At 52.1% G+C, this 23,332-nt stretch overlaps 2 protein-coding genes and 1 pseudogene across 3 annotated transcripts in view; 2 read left to right on the top strand and 1 right to left on the bottom strand.

Annotated features, from left to right (window-relative positions):
- The first annotated feature begins 172 nt into the window (after nucleotides 1-172).
- Nucleotides 173-7,707, top strand: MVB12A (multivesicular body subunit 12A). 2 transcript variants are annotated; one of them, XM_073318988.1, is made up of 9 exons: nucleotides 173-406; nucleotides 2,375-2,473; nucleotides 2,808-2,904; nucleotides 3,481-3,607; nucleotides 3,698-3,829; nucleotides 5,206-5,312; nucleotides 5,816-5,880; nucleotides 6,121-6,177; nucleotides 6,346-7,707. In XM_073318988.1, exons 1-9 carry the CDS (start codon nucleotides 323-325, stop codon nucleotides 6,406-6,408), a joined length of 831 nt encoding a protein of 276 aa, XP_073175089.1. In that variant the 5' UTR covers nucleotides 173-322; the 3' UTR covers nucleotides 6,409-7,707. The 2 variants fall into 2 exon arrangements, with proteins under 2 accessions (XP_073175089.1, XP_073175090.1); XM_073318989.1 differs by lacking the exon at nucleotides 2,375-2,473 and having other exon boundaries at nucleotides 174-406.
- LOC140901028 (uncharacterized) lies at nucleotides 481-2,112 on the top strand (annotated as a pseudogene).
- ATP13A1 (ATPase 13A1) overlaps nucleotides 7,462-23,332 on the bottom strand; it is a 29,243-nt gene continuing 13,372 nt past the window's right edge. The window contains 17 exon segments of the mRNA XM_073318987.1: nucleotides 7,462-7,892; nucleotides 8,972-9,115; nucleotides 9,584-9,695; nucleotides 10,529-10,671; nucleotides 11,186-11,382; nucleotides 11,836-11,950; nucleotides 12,560-12,753; nucleotides 13,953-14,049; nucleotides 14,554-14,750; nucleotides 15,593-15,701; nucleotides 16,210-16,335; nucleotides 17,003-17,113; nucleotides 17,607-17,782; nucleotides 19,515-19,672; nucleotides 21,300-21,420; nucleotides 22,043-22,180; nucleotides 22,435-22,561. Of these exon segments, the coding sequence (XP_073175088.1) occupies nucleotides 7,782-7,892; nucleotides 8,972-9,115; nucleotides 9,584-9,695; nucleotides 10,529-10,671; nucleotides 11,186-11,382; nucleotides 11,836-11,950; nucleotides 12,560-12,753; nucleotides 13,953-14,049; nucleotides 14,554-14,750; nucleotides 15,593-15,701; nucleotides 16,210-16,335; nucleotides 17,003-17,113; nucleotides 17,607-17,782; nucleotides 19,515-19,672; nucleotides 21,300-21,420; nucleotides 22,043-22,180; nucleotides 22,435-22,561 (2,376 nt within the window). The 3' untranslated portion in view covers nucleotides 7,462-7,781.

Here is a 23,332-nt window from a genome sequence, read left to right as displayed (position 1 = left end):
GGGGACGAACCAACAGAGTGGGGGGGGGAGGGGAGGAAGGACTGAACACCATTAGCGCCTGCGCACTGCACAAGTGGGTGGCGCATGCGTACCAGCCCTCCGCCTGTGATTTCCCGCTTCCGCGTTCAAATGGCGCGTGCGCGCTGGCCCGAAGGGCGGCTCCTCGGTCTCGGATTTGTCACTCCGCGAAGAGCCCAATCAGAGGCGCGTGTTCGCCGAGACGACCAATAGGCGGAGGAAGAGGCCGGTGAGGTCCCCAGCCCCGCCTCCCGCCCGGAGGGGAGGCCCGGACGCGGGGAGCGAAGCCGCCGGGCGAGGAGAGATGGCGGCGCTGCCGGAGCAGTCCCCGCTGACCGGGGTGGCCTGGTCCTCCAGTGCCAGCGCGGCGCCCGCCGGCTGGACGGCGGTGAGAGTGGGGCTGCCGGGACGGACATCCCCGCGCGGGAGCAGGCCCCGCCCCCTGCCCTTTGAACTGCCCCCCCGCGCCGGGAGCAGGCCCCGCCTCTTTCCCCCCTCGCCGAGAACAGGCCCCGCCCCTTGCCTCCCCGCGCGGGAGCAGGCCCCGCCCCCTGCCCTTTGAACTGCCCCCCCGCGCCGGGAGCAGGCCCCGCCTCTTTCCCCCCTCGCCGAGAACAGGCCCCGCCCCTTGCCTCCCCGCGCCGGGAGCAGGCCCCGCCCCCTGCCCTTTGAACTGCCCCCCCCGCGCCGGGAGCAGGCCCCGCCCCTTGCCTCCCCGCGCGGGAGCAGGCCCCGCCCCCTGCCCTTTGAACTGCCCCCCCGCGCCGGGAGCAGGCCCCGCCTCTTTCCCCCCTCGCCGAGAACAGGCCCCGCCCCTTGCCTCACCGCGCCGGGAGCAGGCCCCGCCCCCTGCCCTTTGAACTGCCCCCCCCGCGAGCAGGCCCCGCCCCCTGCCTCCCCGCGCGGGAGCAGACCCCGCCCCCTGCCCTTTGAACTGCCCCCCCCGCGAGCAGGCCCCGCCCCCTGCCTCCCCGCGCCGGGAGCAGGCCCCGCCCCCTGCCCTTTGAACTGCCCCCCCCGCGAGCAGGCCCCGCCCCCTGCCTCACCGCGCCGGGAGCAGACCCCGCCCCCTGCCCTTTGAACTGCCCCCCCCGCGCCGGGAGCAGGCCCCGCCCCCTGCCCTTTGAACTGCCCCCCCCGCGCCGGGAGCAGGCCCCGCCTCTTTCCCCCCTCGCCGAGAACAGGCCCCGCCCCTTGCCTCCCCGCGCGGGAGCAGGCCCCGCCCCCTGCCCTTTGAACTGCCCCCCCCGCGCCGGGAGCAGGCCCCGCCTCTTTCCCCCCTCGCCGAGAACAGGCCCCGCCCCTTGCCTCCCCGCGCCGGGAGCAGGCCCCGCCCCCTGCCCTTTGAACTGCCCCCCCCGCGCCGGGAGCAGGCCCCGCCCCTTGCCTCCCCGCGCGGGAGCAGGCCCCGCCCCCTGCCCTTTGAACTGCCCCCCTCGCCGAGAACAGGCCCCGCCCCTTGCTCCCCGCGCGGGAGCAGGCCCCGCCCCCTGCCCTTTGAACTGCCTCCCCTCGCCGAGAACAGGCCCCGCCTCTTTCCCCCGCGCCGGGACCCCCCGCGGCGGGAGCAGGCTCCGCCTCTTGCCCCCCGCGCCGAGAACAGGCCCCGCCCCTTGCCTCCCCGCGCCGGGAAGAGGCCCCGCCCCTTGCCGCCCCGCCCCCTGCCCTTTGAACTGCCCCCCCTCGCTGAGAACAGGCCCCGCCCCTTGCTCCCCGCGCGGGAGCAGGCCCCGCCCCCTGCCCTTTGAACTGCCCCCCCGCGCCGGGAGCAGGCCCCGCCTCTTTCCCCCCGCGCCGGGAACAGGCCCCGCCCCCTGCCCTTTGAACTGCCCCCCCCGCGCCGGGAGCAGGCCCCGCCTCTTTCCCCCCGCCCCCTGCCCTTTGAACTGCCCCCCCGCGCCAAACAGGCCCCGCCTCTTTCCCCCGCGCCGGGAACAGGCCCTGCCCTTTGTACTGCCCCCGCCCCCTGACATGCCTAGCCCCGCCCCCTGCCTTTGGAACCCCCTGGCAGGAACAGCCCCCCTGCCCCACTTCCCGCCGGCTGCGCAGTTGTCCCAAGTGGCAGAGGCCCTGGGCTGCCCCCACGAGGGGTGAGACCCGACGCCCGCCTGGCCCTGCGCCCTTTGGCCAGGCCCAGGCTCAAGGTCACTGTCTGCATCCCCCCCAAAGCACGGGAGGACTTGTGGCACCTTAGAGACTAACACCATCAACCCCGAAGAAGGCCTCCGATGCAGTGAGCCGTAGCCCTCGAAAGCTTATGCTCAAATAAAGCCATTGGTCTCTAAGGTGCCCCAAGTCCTCCTGTTCTTTTTGCGGCTACAGACTCACGCGGCTGCGCCTCTCATTCCCCCCACAGATCACCTCGACCCTGGAGGGAGCCACAGCCAGCTTCGGGAAAGGATTTGGGCAGAAATCCGGCTACGTCTTGTGCATCACCTCCACTGTGGCCAGTGAAGTAGGAGGCGCCCAGCGCTGCTGCGTCAGCCCCTATCCTGCCCGCAACCTGACCCTACCCCTACCCTGTGATTACCCAGTGGGGGGTCACATGCAGGCGTGGCCCTAACGCAGAGGGCCTTCTCCCAATGCTACTTGCCAGTGTGTGTGAGCTAGACCTTGACCCCTTAGTTTAGTGCATGGCATTAACTTTAACCTAGCCACACACACGCGCTCTTCCCCTGAGGCTGTGGACCTAACAGTAACTTGCACCTGCACGTGATGAGGGCATCTGCTGCCCTCTAAGCCCCGTGGTCACCCAGTGCTACAGACTGACCTGAGTGTCTTTCTTTCAGACCTCCCCAGGCCATGTGGTCGCCGACGTACTGATCCTGAGTGAGAAAACGCCTCTGCCTACAGGATACCTTTACATTCGGGAGTTCTTAGAACCAAGTGAGTCTTGTTGCTCCATGCCTGTGGCGCGCTCCCTCCCCTATGCCCCTCCCAACCTTTCCCTTTAGCCCAGCTATAGCATCTTTCTACTTTATTAAACACGAAGCAACAGTGCACGGTGTGATGTAGGTGTGCCATTGATTTGCTGGAACTAGAACGCAGGCGTTCCTGGCCTTGGTGCACGTTCTGCTAGGCTTAATCCACGTACTACGTTTGGGAGTTGTATTCCTGTGTGCTAGGGAGATCAGGGCGTAGACATGTCACAGCACCTGTCTTTGTACAGTCAGAGTTGAAAATGCATAGGCCGCATTTATGGGACAGTGTTGTGCAAGGTTTTCTGTTTTGGTGACGCTGGGCCTTTATCTAAAGCTGGGTGATTAGGATTTCAGCTCTTCAAAACGTCTTACCAGCCGTAATGTTTTTACAGCACTAGCATTAACCTTGGCTTTTTCTTGAGCCAGCATTCACACTGTTCAGGTAAGGCTAGCAGCAGAGACTGAGGTTACATACCATGAGCTTTACTGCTAACAAACACAGGAATTTCTTGTGATGTCATGATCTCTGCTTCCCTGTTAGAAACGTCCATTTCCAAGAAGAAACGAATATGTGTGAAGCTTGTCCCATTAGGTGCGGCAGACCTAGTTGTTTTTGACATTATGCTGAGTGGCAAGAGTAAAGTGGTCCCATGTTATATGAAGATAGGGTAAGATGCTGCCATCCTTTCACCCTGGCTGCAGGTCCCACTTTCTGTGGCTTTAGTTCTCAGTATAATCTGTTTTTCTTCTCCCCCCAGGGAAATTAGCAGCTTTGCTGTTTGGTGTAAAAAGGGGCAACTTCTCAAACCTAAACCCCTTCCAAAACCAAGGAACATCAGTCCAGCAATGAAGGGGCTTTCACTGGAGACCACAGACCTAGATAACAAAAAGTAAGTATATCAGTCGTCACCTTTGATTTCATTGGTGCCTGTCTTGAATTAGGAGTAAGTCCCAGTTTGTTATGGTGCAACCATGTGGCTTCTGATGTTTTGTCATATGGCTCTCTCCTGGTGCTACTACCAAGGGTTCTGGAAATACCTTAGCCCAGTGTCCTTCACAGCATGAGCCAGGGCCGACTCCCCTGGAGCCTAAGTGCGGATCCTTGTCGATCACACTCTCCAGTGGCAGCAGGGCTGCAGCGAAGGCAGACTCCCTGCCTTCTCCCAGAGAAGGCAGGGAGCAGAGGTCTCTGCACTGCAAGCACCACCCCCACAGCTCCCACTGTCCAGGAATGGGGAACTGGGGCCAGTGGGAGTTGCAGGCGTGATGCCTGCAAAGAGGGGCAGCATGCAGAGCACATGCCCCCACAGGGGCTGCAGGGGCACATGAGCCCCTTCCAGGAGTGGCGTGGGTCCGGGACCGCCCGAAGTAAATGCCATCCCCTTCAATGGCCAGGTTCTGAATAACCTTCTCCCACCCAACCTGCAGCCTTCTGGAGCCAGCCCCCTCTACCCCCCTCCTGCACCCCAAGCCCCTGCCCCAGCCCAGAGCCCCCTCCAGAGCCAGCACCCCATACCCCCTCCTGAACCCCAAACAATATTACCAACAACAGTACTATTATGATATCAACTAACAAAGAGCTCAGAGCGTTCAACCGTCTGTGTGGGGTTGCTGTGGCTCTCACGTTGAAGGTTTTTTGCCAAAGTGGCCCCCCTTTCAAAAATAGTGACGGGCACTGGCCTTTGCCCCTTTTCACACACAGGAAATGCACCATTCATGGTGGGACTGGGACTGGATGGAAGGAGGATACTGTGTGCTCAGGTTTGCTTAGCTTTAAGGGCACAGCTCTGGTGTAAGACACTAATGAATCTTAGAGTATTTTGCAGTATTGTTGCAGCTGTGTTGCTCCCAGAGTATTGGGGGGCGGGGGGTAAGGAAATATCTTTTATTGGACATTTTTGGTGAGTGGGGCAAGTTTTGAAGCTGCACAGAGCTTTTCCTAGTTGGGCTCAGATGTCTGGCTCCCAGTGTTGGGACCTGGCCCCTGGAGCACAGGGATCACAGTGGGACTCAGTGTTGGCCCGTCTGCTCCTCTGTCAGGATGGTGAGGGCTAGGCCAGTTCTGAGCTCGCTGCCACCCTGCATGCCAGTGTCCCTGCTGGCAATGGCTGGAGCGGGAAGCTCAGCCCAACAAGCCCCATGGGGTAGGAGCTGCTGCTGCAGGAGGAGGTTTTTCATTTAAATTCTTTTTTTTTTTTTTTTGGGTGCTGTTTTGCAAATGTAAAACACCGAGGCCTCCATTTGTAAATTGTCTAATCCCTTGCAGGACAGAATTTTCATCAGAAAAGTCTTTGACTAGAGTTGGCTCAAAACATGTATCCATGAAGCGAGATGATTCCATTTATGATACATCTAATCTCTATGGCATCTCAGGTAAGTGAAGTCCTCCTTCCAAGTACAAAGTCTGACAATTAGGTTAGGACAAACACTCCACATTATATTAGTTGCTTAAGGTGGTATTCGTCTTTTTCCTCCACCTAGTTTAAAAAAAATCCAGTCAGTGCTACTATGGTATCGGAAAGGCTGTGGGCTGGAATTTCTAACCTCTTCCACTTGGACAGGGTTATGCAGACAGAACACCCAAACTATCACATGGTGCTTCCCAGAGAGCAGTTTGGGTATTCTATCGCCTGTTCCTTCTGGTAAGTGGAGTGGCATACTGCGATGTTAGAAGACTAGGCTAAGGTAGTCCAGCGGGGCGTTCCTCTCACTCACTCTTCAAGCCCTCTGGCAATTCACAAGTTAGCACTCACCAGTCGAGGGACTGTCCCAGGCACCAGGTTTTCCTGACAGGCCTGCCAGTGCCCTGCAGCACAGTGCTTTCATAGTGCTGCTGTTCATCTGTAGCTTTCTGATGATCATTTCTCTTTCCTCAGCCATGGACGGGGTTCCTTTCGCTCTACACCCCAAATTTGAAAGCAGCATCACTAGTGGGACTGATGTGAGTATCGCTGTAATTTACAAGGACACTGTACCAATCCCTTTGAATTAAATTGCTGTTTAAGGGGTGAGTAAGAGGGTCATGTAGTCCCACGGGTTGATGATTCTGTTTATGTTCATAGGGCAAAAGTCTTTGGTTTCCTGGGCATTGCAAACAGTTTTACAGGATAAAGAACCAGTGGGAGGAGGCTGCTAGGACAACAGGAATACATTACCTATTGTAGTTACCTCTGTTTTGTAGGCCTTTTCCATCTTCACGAACTTGAACATTAAGTCTCTTGCTGACATTGAGAAGGAGGTAAGTAATTCACTGCAGTCTGCCCTCTCTTCTCTACCGGTAATACCAAGTTGGAGTACAAAAGGATGGAGGCATGAGAGTGGCTGAATAAGAGTTCTGTATGTACTAACAGCCATGAGCGTGAGGTAGCATTTTTTATCTATAAACCTTTTCTTTGGTTTGTTTCAGTATGACTATGCCTTTGTAGTTGAAAGGACTGCGGCTGCCAGACTCCCACCCAGCATCTGTTAGCAGCGAGCAGCACAGAGTGCTACCAAAGCATGGGGTACGTGTCCCTTCTAGCAGATAAAGTTATATTCTTCCTATTAAATCATGCCGCTGAGGCTGTCTGTTGCCACAGTGCACAAACTGCACAGCCAGCTGTGATGGACTCAATTCTCCAAAGGACGCTCTTGTAAAGAACGGAATGAACTCTGTTTCTGCCTTCTAATTTTGTAATATTTAAATCTGTAATCCACTTGGAAACTAGAGAGCACCATCAACTTTTGAAAGATTACTAGCAAAGTCAAATAAGTGCATTTATACTTGCAGTCTAGTAGGGCTATGTCTATACTGCAATGAAAGACACAGGCATGGCCATAGCTGGCATGGGTTGGTGGGCTAAAAATGGCAGTGGAGAGGCTTGGGCTGGACCCTGGGCTCTGAGACCCCCCAAGTCATGAGGTTGCAGAGCCAGGGCTCCAGTCCAAACCCAAATATCTACACTGCAGTTTTTAAACCTGCAGCCAGTCAGCTGACCCTGGGACTAAAACTCACTGCTGTTTGTATTTTACTGTGGTGTCCACTATGCCACTGTCACCTGCATTTAGCTCTCCATGGAAGTTAAGTTTTTGAGGGTTTACCATAGGGTTTACTTTTGTGTAGCAGACAGCAAGACACTAATATTTTGTTCAGGCTGTGTTTAAAGATTAATGAACATTGGGTATTGAACATTTTTTCTTAGCTCTCTTACTAAAACTCTTTTTTATTCCGGACGTTGCCCCTGGGAAGGTAACTATTTTTGAGGACACAACTTTTTATACAGCAGAAATACTAAGCAAATTAAGGACTAAAGAGGCTGCTGCTGCTGCTATTGTCATACTAATTAAAACAAGCCTTTGTTCAAGCCCTCCTTGCATATTTATGACTACGTGAATCTAGCTACTCTTCCTGCCTTGTTTCTTTCATAATTGAGGGACTCTAATTTTGTGTCTGAACCTCAGAACTCATAGAGGGAATAGCTGTTAGTTACTCAAAAGGTCGAGCTCTTACACTACTAGCCCCAAAAAAGAAATTCCAAATGTGTTTTAAAATACACTGATTCCCATTTAATTACCAAATTCTGTAAACGCTTCCTCAAGCATAGGGCAGTACAAAATTCCCAATATGTCACATCCTGGAAATGTTATTTAAAGGTGTGTTGCCCCATGCAGCCTTGATTGTTACACCAAGTGGTCTCCAAACGAGCATGTCAGAAAGCTTTCCCAGGCCTGCTCCAGAGCAGGGCTAAGTCACTGTCAAAAGAATAAAGATCCTTCTTGCAATCTGGAAGTGTGTCCCCACGGTGTTGTCCTTCACACTTGTATACTCAGCACTGCTGGGATGTTGGAGGCTTGGAATCTGTTTCAGGAAGGCACTTTAAGTTTTGCACTCCCCAGCAGAAACTGAAGAATTCGGTCTACCACCAAGGCGAGGAAGAAGTCAGCCAGCAAGACCTGAGCAATCACAATCTTAAACTGAAAGGGAAGCAGCTTAGATAAGTTATTTTTGGCTAAACAACATATTGAAACTTCCAGCAGTTAAAGCCTGTTTTAATAACTAACTTATTTTTAGTGGGAGATTATGAAGGGGCAAGCGGGGCATCAGCAAAGTAAATGAACAAATATCTCGCATCAGTGAATGGTGGCAAGCAAGCACTTAGTACAGAACTGGACAGTCTCATCCCCCTCAGTCTGCACTGCACAAAGGAAGCAGGGATGCAAAGTGAACTCTTGCCTCATGTGACCAAACCCAGAAGTCTAGTCTCCCTCGAGGTGGGGAAGGACAGCTCAGTGCAAGGTTGCTGTCAGGGACTAGGAGAGAAGAGCAGGGGGTCACATGAAAAGCTCAGTGAGCCAGTAACTGCAGTACTGCGCTAGTCAGGAATTTAAACGTGTCTAAAGCCCAGTAAAATATGTAAAGACAGTTCTGAGAGGCTGCTACTGTGCCTCAGACAGGATGCAGCTCTTCAGAACCTCACCGGGAGACCCAGCCACAGAGGCAAGTTGGGGAGAGTAACCCGGGTGTTCTTAGTTTCAGAGTATTTAGAACAAGTAATTGTTTTCAGTCTCAAACACTGAACACAAACCACATTATGGAAGAGTTTCTGGAAGTCCATATATAAGGAGGCTATTTTAAATCAAGTTTTATCTTTAAAAAGGAACACCCCTTAGAATCATAAAACCATACAGTTAGAAGGAACCGCAAGGGTCATCCAGTCTAACAACTTAGATGCGAGCGGAGTTTGGTTTGTACACAGGGGAATTCAGAACCCAAACGGATTCCTGTCCAAGAGAATCCTTGCACGTCTAGTCTTCAGTACAAGGGGCTACTTTCCAGTGAGCGTTTAGGTAGTTGTAAGTGAAGCATGAAGTTGGGAATTTCACAGGTGCCTAAGCTGAGTTAAGGGTCTGACTCCCATTGAAATCAGTGGGCACCTAACTTCTTCGGGCCCCTTTGAAAGTCCTTGCTGTAGCAGTTCCAGAGTATTGGTTTCTATAGCAGTTACTCCAGAAGAGTCTGCCAGTGTGGAACACTCCATCCTGTCCCTGCTCACCTCCATGGGGATTTCCACCAGCCCAAACTTTTCACTGAACTCTGGTGAGGAGCCTGTCAAAAGGCCCACAATGGCCAGTCCTGAAAGGATAATGCTCCACAGTAGAGGTTTGTTCTCCCGCAGGCTCTCCATAAAAGGGTGGCCCTGAAATGGCAAATGCACATTGAGACACCATCAGAACAGAAGAGCCGCTGCAGCTCATCTTCACTAGGTTCAGTGGGAGGCAGCTTTCAATGCCAAATTCACAAGCTTTTTTAAAAACAGGACAGGAATTCTGGTCTCCCAGACAGAGAACTGATACTTCAATGTACAATTTGGGTCTCGCCTTGATGCATTCAGAACAGCTATCTTTGTACATAAGCAAACTTTTTCCAAACTCTCAACAGATGTCTCTACTGAAGGATTTACATCGGTGACACTGCCGTTAATAACGTAGAACAAATCTTTGTATCTCACACCCACATCAACACTGCTAAGCCCACATGGGCTACCTTTCAGATTTGCAAACACATCAGTTCCTACAAGCGCATTGGCTTTGATGTAACATTATAACTTAAATACAATTTTGTTTCTGCCCTGGTTTCCCAGAGATGCGAGCTGAGCAAGTCTTACCTTGTAATTAATGGTGAAAGTGGCCATCTGCATTGCCATTGACATGATGTAAACCGTGCTATTCACCAGGCTGGGCTCAAACTCCTTGTACAAATCCACAAACTCTTCTTTCCTTAAAGAAACCAGACAAAGCCCTTTCCGATCAATGGAGCCCAGTTCTGGGATTTCAGAATAAATGGGACTAGGGGCCAATTCATCAGATGAGATTTTAAAGCCTTGAAGGGAACCATTGTGATAATCTAGTCCAGTGGTCCCCAAATGTTTTCTGTTGCCTCCCCTCTTACCTGGCTGCAGCCGGGGGTCAGGTGCTGAAGCCACAACTGGGAGCAGAGCTGTGGGCCGGAAGCCAAAGGCCAAGGCTAGCGCTGCAGCTGGGAGCCAAGGTGGGGGGGCCGCGGCCACCGCCAGAGCCCAGGCAGGGCCGGAACAGAGCTGGGGGCAGAGCGGGGCTGGGTGGTGGTCCTTTCCCGCTCCCATGGGGGCTGGCCCAGGCTCTGCTGCACCCCCCAGACGTTCCTCCGTGCACAACAATTTGGAGACTACTGATCTAGTCCGACCTGCATAACATAAGGCCCTAGACTCACACTTACTAATTTCTGCACCAAGCCCATAACTTCTGTTTGAGTGCAGCATCTCTCAGGCTGATCCCCAGGCTTACTATAAAAAGTTCTGAACTCAACTTAGCTAAGTTGTCTGGTGACCTTCATTTGATTTGCAACTCAAATCCACCTTTTCGGATACTTCCCTCCTGCCTACCAAATTTAAGATTAAGCAGGCAGGGATTTCTAAGGGAAAATAAGAAGGAAAAGCACCATGAAGGCAGCAGGTTTCCCTACACCTTCCTTCCCAGATGGGATTTGCCCATCCAGTTTAATAACTTGGTGCTCAGTCGCAGCCTGAAGATAGGTGCAAACATTTTGTACTTCAGAAACAAGCAGCACTCACGTGGAAGAGCTGCGGGCCTGCGCACCACGGTACAGATACACCAGGCTAAGGAAATGGACGAGGAACTGCAGCACCACGGTCAGAACAGTGTAGAGATTGAAGATATTGGGTAACGGACGCTCCCTGGAAAGTGTCTTCAGAGGCTGGAAACCAAAGGAAAAAAAGAGACACCAGGATTTAACAGATGGAAAAATTGTACAAAGACAATGAAGTTGGTGCCACTGGCCAAGCTGCCAGCAAGATCCCACCTGGGTCAACTGTGCCCATGAAATGCCCAGCTCTTATAAATTCCACTTCACACAGTGAGACCTTCAGCTGCATGCTGCAGGCAACAGTGTATCCCAGGTGATTAATGCCTGCGTCTGACCATGTGCCCTGGCACACTGAACAGAAATGCACTGTCTGTCTGATCTCATTCTTAGACATTCCCTAAAGTGCAAAGTGTTGGCCACAGAAAGGCCTCCCCTCGCCAGGATCTAGGGAAGAACGAAGTGATTCTCTGCACGTTCTGGGCAGGCAGTGAGCTGGCTAGACAGCACTCACTGTAAGAATAGAAGAGCTGCTTTCCCTGCCGCATTCCTCACAAGACAAACACAACCCTTCCCATTTCCTCCTTCGGAAGCACTCCCAGGTACAGCAGGCCACCATGCAACATACCTTTGACCTAGAGATGAAGAGGAAGCAGCCGGCCAATAACAAACCCTGAAGCGTTGCCTGGAAGTCACTGAATTTCACTCCTTCCAGGTAAAGGACGCTTTGGCTGTATGCGAGGATCAGGGCATTCAAGGCCAGGATCTTAAACATCTGGAGCGTGGTCACTAATGTGCAGCGACCTTGCTTGATCACGTGGCAGACTGAAGAGCAAGAAGAAACAGCAGTTTGTCCTCAGGATGCAAGTTCTGTGGCTCCATCTGCACAGCCCCCTCCACTCCCTGGGACCCAGCATGGGGAGCTGCTATGAGCCTAGAGTTCTTGGACAAGCAGCTCACCTTTCCCTTGATCCAGTGCACCATGGTTACTCAGCACAGTCAGTTTCCATCTCCACGCTGGGAAATCCATATGGGGAAATGAAAACTGGGAGTATGGGAAGCACCCCCTTGGCCTCATGTTTTAGGCATTTCCTCCCAGTAAGAGTCAGTGTTTGCATCACCCTTTTCTCCACCCCACCCAAAGCCCCCCTGCCTTTGCCAAGAGCCTGTTCGGATTCACACAGGAAATGCGCTTATGCTACTCTCCTCATCGGAGTAGGAGGGTCACCAGACTAGGGGCAATCAACAGCACATACCTGCTTCCCCGTTGCTACTTACTACACTGAATGGAGGAGAGCTTGGATGTAAAGGGAGCAGCGATGCTGGCATCACCCAGTTTCACAACAGGCACATGGTCCTCTTCCAAATCCTTCAGGACCTGGCTGATCCGCTCCTGGTTTCCAGTGAGAGACAAGGAGACATTTCATTATCACAGACTGGGATAATACGGAGACTTGCATCATCCCTACCCAGCCCTGATCCTTGCTCAGAGGGGCTCTCCACACTGCCAGGACCTTAGACAGCCCCTCAGCATATACCCTGTGAGCCGGCTGCAGAGCTCACCCACCTCCAGGAGGTCTGTCAGCTGACACCCACCAGTGTCATTTCTGGGGCAGGAAGGAGAAAGGCTGGGCTTGTGGACTCCCCTGGGCAGAACTGGAAGTGTGACGGCTGGTTTATGGATCCATGAAAGGACAATACTGTCATGAGTAGCTGCTGCAATTCTGACTAGAATAAGCCTGCAGCGGTGGGGGCTCCAGAACAGGACAACTCCCTCTGGCTTTGACTTCCTTTCTGGCCAGAAACACCTTACCCAGGAGCACGGGCAGGGCCTTGCTGCAATCAGAAATACATTTCTGGGGTGTCCTGCCATTTCCAATTCAAGAATTAAAAATAAAAGCCCTAGTGAGCCCGGGGGATGGGAGGAGTGGAGGGCACCAGGGATGTGGACAGTGTCAGCCACTGAACCTGGAAGGGAGGAGGGGCTGGGCTCCAGGCAGACCTGGTTACCAACCCGCTGGATGGCCAGTTGCTCTTCTCTGTGGGACATGACCCTGTGCTTGGCAGCACGGGAGGTGGGCTTCATGGCACTGCTCCCTATGGCAGGCAAGGCGGGTCTCCCATCATTGGGTCCATCGCGAGGTCTCTTTTTCCGTTCGGGGAGTCTCTCGGGAGCATTTGCCAGCAGCGCCACCCCTGTAAGACCAAAACATCAGCTGCAGGAAAAGAAAAAACCCGAACTGGCAAAATGACTTCACCAAGTGGGAACCCTTAGTTCCCAGCAGCCGTGAGCCGCCCTTCACAGCCCCCCTTAGAGTGGTGCCAAGCAAATGTACGAAGGGGAAGGAAGCACTTGTTAGAGCAGGGAACTGGGACTTCTGGGTTCCAGTCCTAACTCGATGTGACCTTAGACAAGGTGTGAGGTGACCTGAAGAACTTTGTGCCAGCGTAAAAGCTCATCTCTCTCTCTTTCTCTCTCTCACCAACAGCAGTTGGTCCAATACAAGACACCTTTCTCATCTCTCGCTCGCCTTGTCTCTCTAGTATCCTGGGCCCGACACAGTGACAGTGACACTGCAGACATGCCCTTCGGCAAGTCATGTCCAGATCTGTAAATGGGAATGCAGTAATGCCCCCTGGCCCCAGTAAAGCTCTGGTCTCTTCTGAAGGAAGGTTTTAAGTATTACCAAGGAGTCAATACTGAAGGCACTGAAGCTATAGCCTTTATCCGAGAGACCGCAGCTGGCCCAACAGCAAGGCCCACTATCCTAGGTAGAAATACACCACATTACTCAGCTCAACCTTACTTTGCTAAGGGAGACAGAACAGAATAAAATGGGAAGGGGGCAGCAAGTGGAGCACTCTCACCAAATGATTTCACAGAAGGAATTTTCTGGACCAACTGAAACAAGAATCTGGAAAGTTTAGATTAATCCGGATTTAGGGACGTCTCCGATTCAGAAGGCAGGATTGATACACAATCTGGTGACCCAGGGATGTCCCAGACCAGGGTCCCCATGAGGCACGTTACACTCAGGGGCTGAAGCAGCAGCAGAGCAGCAGGGAAGAAGTCGCTCTATGAAGCACTCCCAGGGTAACTGCTTTGTAGCCAGTTTTCTCCCCCTAGGCTCATGCCATGTAGAAGCACAAGCTGTGTGAGTGTGCATTTCGCCAGCCTACTGCTCATTTCACCCCCGGGGAGAGACGATGCAGCTCCAAATGGAGTCTGCCAGATTAATTACTGACCAATCCCAGCTGAGAAAATCCCCAGTAAATGCGTAAGTCCCTAGAGATGCCTGCAGAAGGCTCCAAATGCTGAATTCTGTGCCCAGGGATACAAGCCAAACCCAGGAAGCCACACACTACCTTCCTCCTCATTGCATGTTCAGACTCACCCACATCTGCATGCTTCAGGGCTCCAACATCGTTGGTTCCATCCCCACACATCAGCGTGACAAAGCCGAGCCCCTTTAATGTTGTGATGACAAACTCCTACAGTGAGAAGTGCCAGTCAGGAATGAACGCCTGCCCAAGCTACTGGGACTGTGTGTGTGCCAGGTACCAAAATGGGCTGGGGCACATGCTGAAAAGCACTGTGTTAAATACCCTTTTTGAGCATCACCGGTCTTATGCCTCACTCAGTTTTTAATATTGGCGCTAAGGACACGGATCAGAGGGCTCCTTTACAGTGAACAAGACAGGAAATCATGCAGCTGACTTGGCACCTAGAGCTCTCAATATTCACCCCTCTGCATCTTCTGAAACAAGTAATTCATCAGAGGACCAAGGGGCTGAGCACGCCAAGAGGCTGAGCTCCAGTTAACATGAATGTGAGTGGCAGGTGCTGAGCCCCAGAGACTCTTGGACTCCCCATGGTGTGCTGGAGTCATTCTGGATTTGGGAACTGTCCGCAGGTAAGTTACTGTTACTGTTAGTAGGCAGGACACACCGAGATAGGCAGAAGCTGAGATTTTACAGAGGACTGGAGCATCTCACCTTTTGTTTCGGTGCCACCCTGGCAAACACCTGAACATGGGGTATGAGCTTCAACAATTGCTGTCTGCTCGCAGTCTGCAGGTAAGAGAGCCCTTCACCCGTAACACACAGGTTGTGACGAATCAGCTCTTGCCGGGAGTGTGGAAAGATGGGGAGCGTGGTGGTGCCGTCAATGGACTGCCACTGCCAGCTGGAGTCTGGAACAGAACGCAGGCGGGGTTGGGAGTCAGCACAGACACTGCCATGTGGGACTCGGGGGGGTGGGGGGGGGGGGTGGAAATGCACAGAGCCAGGTGTCTGCAGCACTTTGTCACTATAGCCTGGCTACCATGGTGAAAGCTGACAGATTGCCAGACACCAGAGTCAGTCTGCACTGTGGGGCCACCTGCTTGCCCCCTATGCTATCTATGGGACTTCTATGGCCCCTCTGTCACACCGAACCTGAGCGCCTCAGTGACTTTATCTTCACAGTCCCCAGGGAGGCAGGGCAGCGCTACTTTTCACAGACGGGGGGGAGGCACAAGAGACTGACTTGTCCAAGGTCATGCAGGGAGTCTGCAGCAGAGCTAGAAACCAAACCCAAGTCCCTTACCACCACTGCCTCCCCCAAACCTTCCATACAAAGGGGAGGCCTGCCAGCTGCTGTTACTTAGGTGCTCAGACCCCCTGGTGATGGACTGGGTAGCCCATACGCACGCTGCTCCTGCCAGCTGCTGTTTGTGACCTGCTCGGAGATGTGTGGGGGAAGGCCCTGCGGAGGGGCACTGGATTATCTGGGACTCTCAGCAGCAAAATCATTACACTTTCTGCCACCAGAGGTCAGTGTTACACATCCGATGAAGTGAGCTGTAGCTCACGAAAGCTCATGCTCAAATAAATTGGTTAGTCTCTAAGGTGCCACAAGTACTCCTTTTCTTTTTGCGAATACAGACTAACACGGCTGTTACTCTGAAACCTGTTACACCCCAGTGACCTGTGCAGGCACCCAGGCTGGATACTATATCCGAACAGGCCTGTTGGCTGGGCTGGGATCCATCACCTTTGCTGTGGGGAGGCTGCAGGATGAGGGTGTGATCTTTCTGGATGAAGTGGAGTTCCTGGGCCACATGGCAGGCAGTGAGCGGATTGTCCCCTGTGATCATCACTACCTGAGAGAGGGAAACAGGTAGGGTCACACGAGGTTACCGAGGAGGTCACACTACACGCGCATGGCCTTAGTTACACAGAACAGAGAGAAGTTCCTGGACGCTGACCAGGTTCCACCTGAGACACTAATGATCACAGGTGCTTTGTACAGCACCTTGTCCGGAAATTCAACCACTGGGGCAAGGCAGAGTTATTAGCCAGTGCCCCCACCCATCACAGTACTTAAATCAAGACTGGATGTTTTCCTGAGACAGCTGCTCTGGGAATTACATTGGGTCAGGTCTCTGGCCTGTGCTCTGCAGCGGGTCAGACCAGATGATCACAGTGGTCCCTTCTGGCTTTGGACTCTATGAATGACGCACAGCTCAGGGCAGTGGCTGCCCCTCCCACGCCCTGCAATCCTGGAAGAGGCTTGTGCCGGCCGAGTCGCTCAGGCGTCTGCACGGTCCCAGGAGTTCAGTCACAAGCAAAGCGGCTTGCAGGAGCTCGTTTCCTCCTGCAGACACTCACATGGTGCGATGCATTCTGGATCTCCCGGATGACGGGCTTGGAATCAGCTTTGAGAGGACAGGAGACCACAATGAAGCCGACAAATCTCAGGTCACATTCCAGAGCCTCACGCTTGAACTCTCGCACCTTCCATGGAAAAGAACCACACCGAGTGTTACGGGCCATCTCACGAGCAATGAGACCCCCATCCACTGCAGACCGTCCTGACTGGGAACGCCAGGGGCAGGCTGAGGTGCATGGAATGATTCTGGATTCTCCCTCCGTTGCCCTAGAGACAGCATCCCCTTTGGTAATATAGTCACCGCCCCCCTTTCTGAGCCTCCCCAGCTTTCCTCCCACAGGCATATCATCCCTGTTTTACAAGTGGGGAAACTGAAGCAAGGCAAGGCAGAGGAAGGTGCCCACGGTTACACAAGTAGTCAGTGCCAGAACTGAAAATAGAAACCAGGAGACCTGAGCCACAGTCCCTTGGAGCTAATAAGCAAATAAATAAATAAAATAAAATCAACAGGATTCAGGTATAAAAAAACCAAAGCAGTTACAGATTCATCTGTGGCTTATGACAATCGTCTCCCTATGAAGTGTCTGTGCCACCCCCTCTCATGTGGGCACCTTCCTTTGGGTGGGTGCTCTGACTTTAGGGGCCCAGGCATGGAGCCAGGGGTGCTGGAACAATTTTTATAGTAGGGGTGATGACGATGGAAACCACGTATTTGGGTTATTACTAATACTTCAAGCCAGTGGGTTTGGCAGCGCCCTTCGTTCCAGCACCACTGCCTGGAGCCAAGCGTACCTGCTGATGAGTGAGGTGCCCCAGCTCTTTGCAGCCAAGCGCGAGCACCCTCGCCCCCTCACGTGCGATTTCTGTGTGCATGGTGCGGTAGCTGCTCGGGCACTGAGAGAACTGCAGAAAAAGGGGGGGCGGGGCGGAAACAGCTTGTTAAACACTATACGCAGGTTACAATGCTTCATATCAAATACACAGTGAAGCAGAGGAGCCTCCCTGCCTGAGTAGGGGTGAGGCAAGCCGGGAGCTCAAAGAAGCAACAAATATCCCCACTGAGGGCAGGAGAATGACTTTATCTGATATTCACCCTTCTGCTGCCATTTGTATTTGCAGGTCTGAGAACAAGCACAGAGCGGCCAGGAACATCACACACTGAGCCACCCTTGATTTAACTAGGATTAATGTTGAGCCTCTGCAGTGGACACTGTTCTTCATGGGAAGGGGGGGGCGGGGCGCATCTGGGCCCATTTTCAGGACATAATTCATGTTCTGGATTTGAGGATGGAGTCACACAAACCCAGGCAAGCTTGTGGAGGCCCCATGAACTGATTCCCATTTTAGGACACATCTTGCTGTCGTAAAGCCCATTCCGTGCGTGTGCTGCGCTCACCATTGCATGCAGGGTCTCTGGGGCCCCTTTCACAGCTGCAATGTAACAGAGATCAGTCGAGCCAATCTTCTCATATGAAGCCAAGACAGACATTCTTTTCAGGGCACTGGCAAAATGAAAGCGCTGGTGAATTTTCAGTCCCTGAGTTTTAATACTTCTGGGGAAAACTTTCTCATCTGGAAACAAACAGATCGGGAAATCCAGAAAGGTTTCTCAGCATTGCAAGCAGATTCACTTCCCTCAGCTCCCAGGAACGAATCATTCACTACAAACAAGTCTCCCCACCCAAGCCTTGCAGCATGGTGATGACGGAAGTTCTGGCCCCAGTGACTGAGGGATGGAATTGCCTGGACCACCTCTGTGGATCTGAACAAAGAGCTGCTTCTGAGCATGCCACATCTGCAGCACAAGGTGGATGTTAGGATATAGATATTCAGGCCTGTCTGTAAAGGCCTATACTCTAAGAATTTAGGTGTATTCTTATCGCTTGGCTAGTTCTAGAGGTATAAAAGAAAGAAATCACTGTCTGCTGGTGTAAGGGCCTTCTCTTACTGTGACAGACTGAGGCCCTGTTCTTAGGCCAAGGCCTTTGGCTAAGCAGCAGAGGCAGCCATAAGCTAGGAAGCGAACAGTCACATCCTCACATTCCAAACTAGTCACATTGAAATAAGGTGCTATTGGGCTGTTAGGCACTATCAGGACAGGATTGTATTCCTGTCACCTCCAGAGATGGGGAGGTGCCTAGAAAATGTAAAAGGAAACTTGGTTTGATGGCATCCTGTCTGGCAGGAACTCACTTATCAATAGCTGGGATGTGAAATCCTCACTTCTGTATTGTCTTGTCATAGTTCCCACTTTGCTGTTGTTTGTCTGTATAATCTCTGTCTGGTTCTGTGATTGTTCCTGTCTGCTGTAATAATTAATTTTGCTGGGTGTAAACTAATTAAGGTGGTGGGATATAATTGGTTACATAATCATGTTACAATATGTTAGGATTGGTTAGTTAAATTTCAGGAAAATGATTGGTTAAGGTATAGCAAAGCAGAACTCAAGTTTTACTATATAATCTGTAGTCAATGAGGAAGCGACTGGGTGTGGGTGGGGGTGGGCATGTGGGTATGTGAGATTGGAACAAGGAATGGGGGTAAGAAAATTGGAATCATGTTTTGCTAAAGGGGGAGATGGGAACAGGGAATGGGGGTAAGAAAATTGGAATCATGTTTGGCTAAGGGTAGGAATGGGAACAGGGACACAGGCGTAAGGCTCTGTGGTGTCAGAGCTGGGAAGGAGGATATTAAGGAAGGAAACTGGAATCATGCTTGCTGGAAGTTCACCCCAATAAACATCGAATTGTTTGCACCTTTGGACTTCGGGTATTGTTGCTCTCTGTTCATGCGAGAAGGACCAGGGAAGTAAGTGGGTGAAGGAATAAGCCCCCTAACAGTGGATTTCTAAATTTAGGCTACATCTGCTGGAGGAGCTGGGGTGTGATGCCCAGCTTGCATACGTTGCATAGCTGCTATCGCACGGGCAGCAGCCGCGCATCTTTGCCGTGACAAGTACAACCCACCTGATCTCCACTGGCACACACTCGCTTACTGCCGGTGCGTCTCGCGCAAGCGTACCTCAGCAGCTTGCATACACAGGCCGTCCCTGCAGAAATCCTGCGCAAGGTCTCCCGCAGCCCTTCCACAGCAATGACAGAGAGAGCACTCACCAGGGTTTACGTAGGGCAAAGCTCACCCCAGGCAGAAGACTACTACAAAGGGGGGGTGAATTTCACCCACAAGAACGGAATTGGGAGGAGCAGCTTTATCATCACTAATATCGACACACACACACACACACACAGGCTCTGGTATCAGTTTGTGCAACTGGACACACGTAGGAATTGGCCATTGTCGCTACCTTTGGTCAGAGTCCAATCCACAGCCATCAGCATTGCTTTCTCTAACGGATCTCCCACCAACGTCCCGTCATCCAACTGGACCAAGGAATGGCAAGTGGCAATCACTCGGTGGGTTTCTACAGGAATGTCAGACACTGGCGTCACTTCCTTCCCATCCCTACAGCGGGGAGAGACTACGTTAATAGGCTTGGACAGGCCGTCAAAGCCATACATGTTCTACAATTTCTCCAAGCAAATAATTACTGTCCCAGTGCCCTAAACAGTTAGTGCTTCTCATGCCAACAGCAAAGCTGTCGGAAAGCTGGCTCAATGACTCAGCTTCTCGATGCTGCAGCTACAGCCACTGCCCCTGAGCAATCCTAATTGAGCAGATTCCTCAAAGGAGAGGCCTTAACTGGCGCACCAAAGAATTGCTGCTCAAGGCAACTGAATGCACATGCAACACACCACCCTGTCTAGCTAGGTCTGCTCAGACAGATGCGTATTGTACTGCGATTACATTCACATGCGGCCTCCAAAGGGTTTTTTCTAGTGCAAGAAGTCACTCTAAACTGCTCTCCCCACACGGTCACCGGCGTGCTAGACAACAGGTGGAACACATGCCACTCAGTGGCCAGGCTACATTATGAGATGGGGAGAGTGAGGGATACATGCACGCAGGGGTGGTTATGTCACCTGGGCAACGTCCCATGCTCACTGTAGCCAATTAAACTCCCAGGACACAAGAGGTTTTAAACCATTTCTCTCATAAGCCTGAAAACAAGTGGGCACAAAATCACAAGTGTTTGTTGTTTACAACAGCTGCACCTGCTCGACATTCACCGTAACCCCTTTGACTAGAGCGTGTGGATATCACTCAGCCTCGCTCACCAGGCTGTCGTTCATTCTGTAAGTAACTACTCCGATCCCTGAAATATTTTTAAAAAAAGAAAAGGAGGACTTGTGGCACCTTACAGACTAACCAATTTATTTGAGCATGAACTTTCGTGAGCTACAGCTCACTTCATCGGATGAAGTGAGCTGTAGCTCACGAAAGCTCATGCTCAAATAAATTGGTTAGTCTGTAAGGTGCCACAAGTCCTCCTTTTCTTTTTGCGAATACAGACTAACACGGCTGTTACTCTGAAACCTGAAATATTTTTGTTACAGTGATTTTATATATTTATTTTCCACATGTTCCATAGTGTGAGGACTTCTGACTCCGCAGTGTACAAGTCACAACATTCCCATAATCCTGAGGGGTAAGATTTAAAATGAAATAAACCAGAGGGGTTTTTCTATGAGGGACTCTGCCATTGGGGTGCAGCTCACCAGGGTGGGGGCTGCATGCTGGTGCAGAGAGGCACAGAGGGTTTTAGCAGTTAAGAACATACTTATGAAATCCCAAATGAAGAACCAAATTCAAGGGCTCTGATGCTGCAAATTGCTGCACAAGTGCCATAGCCAGAGAACTTGCAGGATCCCCCTTCCCCTAGCCTAGAACCTGCTTCTGGCTCATCTCCTTCACCCCCATAATTCATCCTCTCTGCCCCACTGGACTGGCCCTTCGCCTCCAGTTGAGGGAAGCTCTCACTGGGGCTGGAGCCTAGGCCTCCATTGTTCAACTGTCACCCACATTTGATTACGCAGGATTTGGTATGTTGGATCACTGGCCCACTCAGTCATGCATCCCGGCTCTGACAGAGCCCACTACGACGCTAAAAAGGCAGTGAACCCCCATCACACACTGAGCCAACTGTACAATATGGTTAACATTACCTATGCGAACCCATCCCATGGCTTACCTGAGCCCAGCCACACCTCTTACCACCAGGTGGTCACTGGTAAGGGTGCCAGTTTTGTCAAAGCAGCAAACCTGAACTTTCCCAGCAAAGGGAATTCGGAAAGGTTCTGTGCAGTACACATCTGAAAGAGAGGAGATGGGATCCTGTAATGTATCAGAGACACAGCAAGGGCATGTAGGGGTCCTCAGCCACCTAGGATCTTTTCCACAACATACAAGCCAAAAACCACGGTGCTCAGCCACACTTTACTTAACAACCTCAAACCTTCTGCTCTGTAGTTTGTGAAGTTAAGGTCAGATTTAGCCCCAAAGGAAGAGTGGTGATCAGTCTGGAGGCCGTTTACCCAGCTAGGTTCTTAGTGAGGCACCCATTGCTACGGGTCAGAGCATTTGTTGAAAAAGCAACCGAAACTGGACTTTTGAGTGGGAGCTTGTTTCCCCCATGCACTCTACTTAGGAGCTATTTCCACGTTTCAAAACAGTGTGAACCACCTCCACCCCACCCTGAGAGACACCGCCCTGCTTTGAATGACACAGGAATCCTGCAGACACACAGAACATACGGCGAACCAGGCGGGCACGGGATCCAACCCAGTTATTGCTGTTTGGAGAGAGGAGGTTGCCGTGGTGTATAAAAGCCAGCAATTTCACACACTTTATGTGGCCAAGTGTTGCAGTCCCAGGGGTACTGGACACCAGAGTGCACAGTCTGTTTCTATTCCTGCTTCTGGGCTTAGTACTTACAGAGCTTGGCCAGGGCAATAAGGGAGGTGTTGACAGCCAGAGAAAGTTCAATGGGAAGTTCGGGTGGAACTACTGAAGTCAGTATTAAAGTGCATTCCAAAAAGAGTTTGTATCGATTCCTGCTTGGATCCTTGGTGCCTACAAAATAAAACCAGAGACATGCTGCCTCTCCGCTCCAGACAAGGTGCCACACAACAACAAGATGGAAGCATCGGGGGCACACACTACTGAGGAATTTGGGAGAAAAATGGAATGAGTCACGGCTCATGCCCACAAACGGAAACAGCCCAGCTTCTTCAGCTCCCATTCCCCTTCCCAGCCAATAAACCAGTAGCTATTCCTACACTCCTGGCAAAAGCTAGCTCCCAGGGCGAGGTCCAAAGAGTGCTCACCTTCAATCCACACATACGCAGCAGCAGCAATGGCAAAGACCAGAAGGAACAGGATGAAAATAAAGGTCTCCAAGTTGTTGGCTGTCACTCTTTTCACCCCAAAGAGGATTGTTCGCAGCAGCTTCCCCTGAAAGGAGAACTGCCTTCAATGCAAGAAGCAAGTTCTGCAGCATGCAGTACAGTTTCTTGTAAAATACATGACAAATGTATAAAATTAAAAGAAGGACTTGTGGCACCTCAGAGACGAACCAATTTATTTGAGCATGAGCTTTCGTGAGCTACAGCTCACTGCATCGGATGCATGCAGTGGAAGCTTATGCTCAAATAAATTGGTTCGTCTCTAAGGTGCCACAAGGCCTCCTGTTCTTTTTGCGAATACAGACGAACACGGCTGCTCCTCTGAAACCTGTATAAAATGAACACAGCCTGCATTCTGACTCTCTGCTGTTGCTGCATGTGATACATTCCATTCACTGGCCCACCACAATGACTGAGAGTGCAACGCCACCCACAGGCAGCATTTTAGCATGCCAATCAGTTGGTCAGTTAAGTGTGTTTCTCACTGCTCTTTATTTAAGTGGTCTTGACTTTCCATCCATCAGATTTAAAAAAGCTTATTACCTTGCACTTGTCTGGTGTTTACAAGCACACCTCAACACCCATGGACAGTAACTGTTATACAATAATTTGTTCAAAGTCCTCGTGGCACTCAGGATTAGAACTCTGGAATCCTGACTCGGAGTCCAGGTTCTATCCTCTAGACCAGAGGCCAACCTGCACCTGAGAAGTAGCCAGAATTTACCAATGCGCATTGCCAAAGAGATACAGTGACACATCAGCAGCCTCCCTTCAGCCGCCCCCCCCCACCTAACCCTCCAACTCTGTGCCTCTGGCTGGC

The sequence above is a fragment of the Lepidochelys kempii genome, chromosome 20 (assembly GCF_965140265.1).
Source record: "Lepidochelys kempii isolate rLepKem1 chromosome 20, rLepKem1.hap2, whole genome shotgun sequence".
Lineage (NCBI taxonomy): Eukaryota > Metazoa > Chordata > Testudines > Cheloniidae > Lepidochelys > Lepidochelys kempii.
This window is presented reverse-complemented; position numbering and strand designations above follow the sequence as displayed.

Coding starts and splice junctions, on each gene's coding strand:
- MVB12A (XM_073318988.1), top strand. CDS start 323: ATGGCGGCGCTGCCGGAGCAGTCCCCGCTGACCGGGGTGGCCTGGTCC. Junction 2,474..2,807: donor CCTCCACTGTGGCCAGTGAA/GTAGGAGGCGCC, acceptor TCTTTCTTTCAG/ACCTCCCCAGGCCATGTGGT. Junction 2,905..3,480: donor TCGGGAGTTCTTAGAACCAA/GTGAGTCTTGTT, acceptor CTTCCCTGTTAG/AAACGTCCATTTCCAAGAAG.